General features: G+C 40.5%; 1 protein-coding gene across 5 annotated transcripts in view; it reads right to left on the minus strand.

The window, feature by feature from the left end:
- The window catches only part of LOC103620948 (cytosolic phospholipase A2 epsilon-like), a 17,819-nt gene that overhangs the window by 7,342 nt on the left and 2,718 nt on the right, over positions 1-7,759 (minus strand). For 4 of the 5 annotated variants that reach the window (XM_017741960.1, XM_008639693.2, XM_017741963.1 and 1 more), the window contains exons 3-12: positions 6,719-6,791; positions 5,646-5,782; positions 5,112-5,243; positions 3,600-3,640; positions 2,871-2,913; positions 2,172-2,244; positions 1,808-1,977; positions 1,587-1,667; positions 808-845; positions 11-146 (exon numbers count right to left, since the gene is read on the minus strand). In XM_017741960.1, the coding sequence (XP_017597449.1) occupies positions 11-146; positions 808-845; positions 1,587-1,667; positions 1,808-1,977; positions 2,172-2,244; positions 2,871-2,913; positions 3,600-3,640; positions 5,112-5,243; positions 5,646-5,782; positions 6,719-6,791 (924 nt within the window). The remainder of the gene's footprint in view (positions 1-10; positions 147-807; positions 846-1,586; positions 1,668-1,807; positions 1,978-2,171; positions 2,245-2,870; positions 2,914-3,599; positions 3,641-5,111; positions 5,244-5,645; positions 5,783-6,718; positions 6,792-7,759) is intronic. The other variant, XM_017741961.1, reaches the window with a different exon arrangement.

The raw sequence follows: 7,759 nt of genomic DNA on the forward strand, positions 1-7,759 counted from the left end.
CCCTACAGACCTCATGGTCCAGCAGATCCTGTTCCAGATGCAGGACCTTCTTAAGGGCAGGAATAACATAATTCTGCCTTTTGCATAGAAAGTCTTGCTCTTGTATGCAGAGGTCAAATCCTAAACGCACATCAAGGTGGTCTGGGCTGGAGCAGAGATCAGGAAAAAAAGAATATTCCATTTTATTATTGGTAGACAAGCTCAGAGTTTCCAATGCAATAAAATAAACCTGATCCACAAAATACATTTAGGTCCCTTTCCTACACTCCCAAGCAGGTATACAATGCTACATGAAAGAAGGATAGAAAAAGGGACTGATAAATTTCTAAGCAGCTATCGAAATAAAACCTAAAGGGAAGACATTCGTGCAGCTAATTTCTGAGATATGTGCTCTCTGGATTCTCTCATATTTTAGTGTTCACTGAGAGCTGTAGGAAAAACTTCTCATACTTTCTTGAATTAGGCAGAAATTTTTCCTACTTCATAATCAACAATGCCAGGTGATCTTGCCCATTGTTAAAGAAGAGGTAGAAGACTGTGCTGAGCATAACACTGGGTACCATAATTGGCTTGTAGTATTATTTTTTCTATTTTATGGATATTTTTCATTATTCATGTCTCAGTATGGGTTATGTACATGTGTTACACTACAGTACATACAGTTGCTTCCAGCTCATGTGAATGCCACATCACCTGGTCACACAACCTACTGTCCTGCTGTGAGTGCCTCCTCCCCAGGAAAGAGCCTAGAGAGAGATGAGTTCAACTAAGTACAAGTTAACCTCCAAGAGGGGCCAAGTCTCTTACCAGTCTTCTGCCTTCGCATATAAATCAAATCCTTTACCCTGGAAAGCAAGAATGTGAGCAGTGTGAGTGCTGACAACATGCTTCTTCCCTGCAGCCTGAGGAGGAATTTTAGCTTGTGCCATCCTAGCAATGTGGGTACAAATCAGGAGCTCTGAATAATCCTGCAGCCTATGCAAATTGACTGTTGTGTTTCACTGAAAGGGAAGTTGTTCAGTAATTTCTAACTTTTCTAGTAAATGTAACATCTGAGGATAAGTGCTGTTTACAGAGTAATGATAATTTATGCCTTACCCATCTCTACTGACAGTACCTCTTAGGCAGCCAGCTGGGCTCCAGCCACACTATGATTCTACACAGCAGCATTTGTTCCCCCATTTCTGTGGCTTATACCCCACAACAGTCATGATCCTTTCACTCTATATGGATTTTTTTAACCATGAGTCTAAAAGTGCTTTGTAAAGCATGGTCAGCATCAGCAGGAGTCTGACGCTACCTCGGTCAGTTCAGGTGCCCCACTGGTGTGTGAGCAGGGGAAGAGCAGAGCTTCAAAATTTAGTGTGAAGTAAGATCAAGATGGAGCAGCAAGATGCCCCATGTACCCACATCTATTCAAAGAGAACAAGGCACAACCTGGCCCAACTGCTGAACGACCTACCACTGTTAGGCGGTGGTGTTTTTGTCTGCAGGCTTTCACTGTCAGAAAGTACCATGGTAATCATCAGGGGGATGCAGACTTCCACATTCAGGTTTCTCAGCCTCTCCCACAAAAAGGCACTCACCTCTGCTAAGATCATGTTTTTTCCACTTGGAATGGAATGAAGTTCCACATTTGGAGAACGTGTATCATACACATATGACTGCTGAAAAAATACAAATAAACCCAGGTTTATATTGTAAGGAGCGTTACTCTCTGCCCACAATGCAAATTAATGTTACTATTTGTGGTGTTTGATATTTTACATGCCATTATTATATTTTATAAAGCTCAGTTGTAACATACTGAGGAGGGAGGTCGTTTCTTCCCTGGTAGTGTAACATCCAGCAGTGGCTGCTTGTATCTGGCATAGTGGAATTTAGCAGGAGAGGAGGAGCTGAAGACCAGATTAGATCCCAGCATAATGTCCTGGGTGCCTTCATAAGAGCCTTGCACTTTAAAGGAGAATTCTTTTTCTAAAGAAACGACACAAAAGCAGACACAGATTAGTTTTCTCATCAAAACTGACAACAAAAATTCTTACAGAGTCTATCACAAGGCTGTTCTCATGTTTTGGATTTGTTGGGGTTTTTTAATTCTTACATTAAACCAATTGTGTTCATAACATTAGCACATCAGTTAAAAATAGCTGATGAAGAAATAACCTTACTTGATTTCTTCTCCTTTTTCTTCTTTGTCTTCTTCTCAACCACCTGAACTTCTAAGCAGCAGATTTTGCGAGACTGTAAGAGACATGAATAGTAAAATACCTCATGGCAGGGAATTTTCTGATATGACATTCTGTTTTCTAGTCTAAATAGGACACAACCAGGGCAAAGTGGGAGTGCAGTGTGGATGAACAGGGCTTGCAGAAGGGAGAAGATAAGGACAAAGTGCTTTCAGGATCCCAGAGATGCGGAGGACTGATTTAAAAAAAATTCATGAGCAAGCAAAAATAATAAATGAGAAAATGTCAGGGGTGAGAAGTCGCTGTGTAAAATCCACAGTTATGAATGCAGGACATGACGTGCATGGGATAGGACAAACCCTCTCACTTCAGCAATATGGGAATTTGGGAGGAGTGATGTCTAAGAAACAATTCACTGCTGCACTGATGTCTCAGACCTAAACCACTTCCACATGTTTCCTTTGCAACAGCAAAGGGGTTTTGGGATGGAGGATGTCCACGCTATTCCAGTCACAGCCTCTCCAGAGGTGCCATCCACAAGGATGTGTCATGGTGAAGTGGGAAATGGCAATGTTTCAGTGCTGGCTTTCTCAGTCAAGGGGTATGTTGTCATGATGACTGTGAGTCAAGTGAAACAAGTGTGGCAGCAGGACAAGAAAGATGATGAAATACAACACTCACCACTAGCACTCCATTAGTAATGATGGTTTCAGGAGGGCCTGAACTAGGACACAGAAAGAGAGAATACATTTATAATAACTCATTAAAATTACAGTATAGTTCCTAAGCCCCACCCTTCTCCTGATCTTCCTCTTGCATATTTTTAGCTGCATATTGGATTTGAAAGAAAAGTCCCAGGAGACCTGTTGTACAACTTTCCTCACTCTACTATGTCAAAGGACAATTGTCATCCTACTGGCTCATCCAGTCCTGGAGCTCAGCAAAAAAAATGCCAAAGGTGCTCTGAGGCCAAACCATGTAGTGATTTTATTCTGAGTCCCAAGCTGAGGCCATGGATGGTTACATAGAATCCAATTTAAAAAAAAACACAGTTCATTGAATGATGGAACAATAAGGGCTCTGGATCACAAGTCCAGTGCATTATTCCATATTGTGTTTCAAAGGGGTGGACCCTCTTGCTGAACTCAAACACAAATGCATAACAAACCAGCAACATTCTGGTCTTAAATAATGTTCACTACAGTAGACAAAGAAAAGGATTTAGGATGTTCTCCCTGTTTGCTTGAAGTTCGTGGGAGGTCATCCTGGCATGCACCCATTTGTCAACACAGCTCATAGCACAGATTCCTTGGGAATTATGCACTCTGGACAATCAGACCAGATTCTTTCATGCCTCTGAATTGCTGTTTCTTTTTGCTCCAGATTATGTTTCATTTCATGTTTACTCACATATTATCCAAGGCAAATCCCACCTCCAACTCCTCTTGTCTCTGGAAAATAAAGAAAGGAAAATGTTTTTGGTTTATTGGCAGTTCTCATAATGCAAGTTCTCATTCTCATAATCTAGGTATGCGTGCACCATTTGTGACAGGCAGAGCATTTAAAATAGAGGCACACACCACCTCACATCTTGAGCCTCAAGATTCTTTATTGATAGGAAGCTTGTGGATGGCTGTCATAGCAGTTTTTAACACCGAAATTGTTTGGCTTGCCTGCTTCTGCAGGGGCCTGAGGGACAGACCTAGGAGGAGATGCTGTCTCATTCCAAGTCTGCCAGAAAAGAGAAAGGGGATCTGCTGACGGGGAGAATCAAAGCCTTCTGGTGTCAGGAGGAGAAATGGTGACATGCAAAGCAGTTGTGGAAGAGAAGAACATCTTTGTCTGGCAACAAGTTGAGTGCTTTGGGACAGACAAATGTAAATTTGACATTAAGGCCTGGTCTGTGAAGTGGTGAAAAAGAGTATAATCCCCAGGGGAAAGAAAGCACAGGCAAGAGGAAGACAAAAGCGGAGACAGAAGGGATCATGAACAGTGAAGTGAGATCATGCTGTAGGCTACTTAGTTGCTCAAATTACCCACTGAATTAAAGGCACCAAGAAGTTAATAATATAGGACAAAAAAAATTACAAAGGCTTGAAGAGTATGAGCTCTAACTGATGTACCTGTGCAAATACAATAAGAAAAGGCTTGGATATGACACCTGTAACCACTCAAAGTAATCAGCTGGGTTACAACTAGCCAAAGTTTTAATTTCACCAGAGTTTAGTGGAAGTCCACACACTGCTTAGGTATTTTGCAAGGAATGAAATCGTCAAATAAGGCATTTAAAGACAATGAACTGCAGTGTGGAGCTTGGGTGTGTGTAGATAAGGTAATCTCAACTGAATGGTGCACGACAGATGCACAAGAAACTAGAAGTGAACTGGAAAAGGAGAATGATAGAAGATGCTGGGAGGTGGGATGTACAACTTTCAGTCTCCCTGAACATTCAAAATAGGATTATTTCTTTCTGCCAAGCTGGGTGGCATGGCTTAGACTTTATTTCAACACCCATGTCACAGTCCATAATTAGCAACTAGTCTGGTTTGACATTCAGTTCTGATCACAGAGTTTTAGCTTCCTAATTATTAGGCTAAGTAATAAGTTATGACAAAAGCATCAGGTACAGGCTTGGACACCCTCCTTGACCCTCAATGGGGGCAGGCTCAGCAAAGTGACAATTTGGCCAAGACACCTGAAATTTGTGAGCCTCTGTGGCCAACACCAAACCCTTCCATGTGCCTACAGATCCAGGTGTGAAGAGGTTTTCCCATGTCAGGGAGAAAAACAACTTACTTTTATGTGGCTATGCAGCTGACACACAGGAAGAAAAAAAGGCAAAATTTTACAAATAGTATTTTAGACAGAAAAGCTAACAAACACATTCTTGCCAAGCTATTCCATTTTTATTTCAGACCTCACCTGTGAATCACACTTGAAGTGCATGAAGACTTCCTCTCCCAGGGAAAGTTTGGCTATGTCGAAGTACACTGTGAAGAGGTGGTCATCCTGAGTAACCACGTCCTTATCATAGAGTGCCAGCTCCAGCACATTCTGGGAAAGGAAAGAAAGGAGTTTAGAAATGTGTAAGGTTTTATTCAAAGCAGGATATCTTGGGGACAACTGTTTTAGTCAGCTGCTGTGAGAAGTGGGAAGACATAAAGAAAAAGAACAAGAAGGGAAGGAAGTAGAGAGGAAATCAACTGCCCGTTGGCACCAGCCTATGAGGTGGAATGAGAGGAAATCACAGACATTTCAAATGCCTCATTCTGTCCATGCCTGAGAGAGACAATTGTCTTTCATGGCATGGAAAACCGTCATGAGGATATGAGTTATTCTCACATCTTTCTGCATCTTTCCTTGCCTCTTGAGAAAACTGCTTATGTCCCTTTGCAAAAGGATAAAACCTCTCAGTTGCTCCCTCGGTCAGTTACCAGAAAAGTCCCAGTTCAGTACCTTAACCTGACTCTGGATCCTGAAGTAGAAGGTTTCATTCCAGACTGGATCTTTGCAATTCTTGATGGCTTTAGTCTGAAATTTTTCATTTGAAGCAGTTGGCAGCCAAAGGCTCACGTAGCAATCAGTATGGCTCACTGTATGTTAAAAACACAAACACCTCTAAAATGAGCATTTGCTCTAGATGAAGGAATGAATTGAACAATATGAAGTCTTGTTTTCAAAGAGAGACACTATGATACATATTGGCATATTTGTTCAACATAAACATTACCATGTAGGTAGGAGGAATGGAGAAAAAAGAAGGGTGACATGACTCTTTAAATAAATGGGATTAGAAATATAATAAATACATTAAACGGGAAGGGTTTTCTCCTCCTTCTTTGTCATCAAACAATCAGTTTAGCCAAGGATAAAAAAAAATCCAGGACAAATACAGCAAGTGTTAAGGAAACAAAGTGATATCTTCTCTTTTAGCCAAACAGAACATTAAAAAAAGCTTTCTGATTTCTGCATAAGTAAAGATACAATCTTCTATTATATTTTTGTTCCAGGCTGGCATATGAGGAGCTACAAAATGTAACAACATCTGATGGGCTTTTATTTGGGAATGCTGGCACACAGAGAATTAGGGTATGGTAGTTTGGATTACTTAGCATTGAGAAAGCTTTGAGTACAAGCTAAATTTGAGATAAGGCTACTCAGCTTTCAGTATTTACTCAATTAGTGCAACCATTTTGTGTTCTTTGTTACATAAATATACTCCAGAGGAAAACATGGGAGATCTTTCCCCATTTTTTGCTTTCAACAGACCGCAGAGTTTTTACTGCTCCCTTTGGGGACACAGAGAAATGTGTGTGGTAGGCACAGCTGTGACCTTATGGAGTTACCTCTGTGCAGAACAAGGGCTAATGCAAAGAAGAACACTCTGTGTTCATTGCTGGAACCAGCACACCAACGACAGAAATTTCTCCATACATGGAAGAAATCTAGAAAGCACCTTTTCTTGGAGCAGGACTAGCTATTAGCCCATGGAGGTGACAGGGACTATATAGTGCACTGCAGATACTCACAGACATCTGCCTGGTGGATATTTCTTGCTCTTATGACTCTTACAGTCAGTAAGTAACATAGAGAGGATTCTATCTGCAGGGGAAAAAAACCGTACAAAAGACAGGAATGAATGCTAACGTTAGACAGCATATTTAGAAGACAGAAGTGATCAAGAGAGATAAACACCCAAATCAGGAACAATTTAGTTGAATTTTCTATGTGATTATGAAAGGGCCTATACATTTATTTTCCTGCTAACATCTAAATCAAGACTAGACTGAAATACTTCATTTATTCTGTAGCATGATTTGAGGATTTATCTTATTAGAGCATTTATTTGTTTCTTATATAAAATCTTACTGCACAAAGTGCTAAGATTCAGTCCCAGCTTTTTTAAATTTCCAAGGTAGAAAATGAAGAGATGCTTCAGACCTTTTTCAAGTGATAAAAGTATTATTGTGGTGATTACCACAATATCCAGTCATTACACATATTTGGTCGCCTGGGTTATGGGATATGATTTTCTCATATTCCTGCTTTTTTAAACATACAGTACTCTGCAGAGTTAAATGATGACCACTGATCCCAAAACAGATTTTAGGATCAGAGAAAGAGATTGCTGCTTTGCACTTCTACCATGCTACTTACTATTCATGTGGTTTTCATTTACAGGGATATGGCTGCCCTTGTGAGCTAAGGTCACCTCTGACTTTTTATTGTGAAAAGTTTCTCTCTAGTTTTGAAGTATGTAAACTCTTCACATCTCAAGCTTCTTTGCACTGTTCCACATAAGAAGTGTAAACAATGTTTTACACCTGATAACAAACTCTTGTTTGTTCCCTTTGGCTTCCCTCTTTCATATTAGCCCATGTTTCTGACCTCATGCATGACTTCTTAGCCTCTCGTATTGCTGCTCTGATCTTACATTGGAGTCCAAACATGACCTTGTATCTGCTCTCCCTTTACCATGAAATAAACAAATAAATAACTTCCATATAACCTTTTATTTCTACCACCGCGGATAGGGAGGGGAAAGATACAACATGCTGGAATATAAATCA

The sequence above is a fragment of the Corvus brachyrhynchos genome, unplaced genomic scaffold (genome assembly GCF_000691975.1).
Source record: "Corvus brachyrhynchos isolate BGI_N302 unplaced genomic scaffold, ASM69197v1 scaffold115, whole genome shotgun sequence".
Taxonomy (NCBI): Eukaryota; Metazoa; Chordata; class Aves; order Passeriformes; family Corvidae; genus Corvus; species Corvus brachyrhynchos.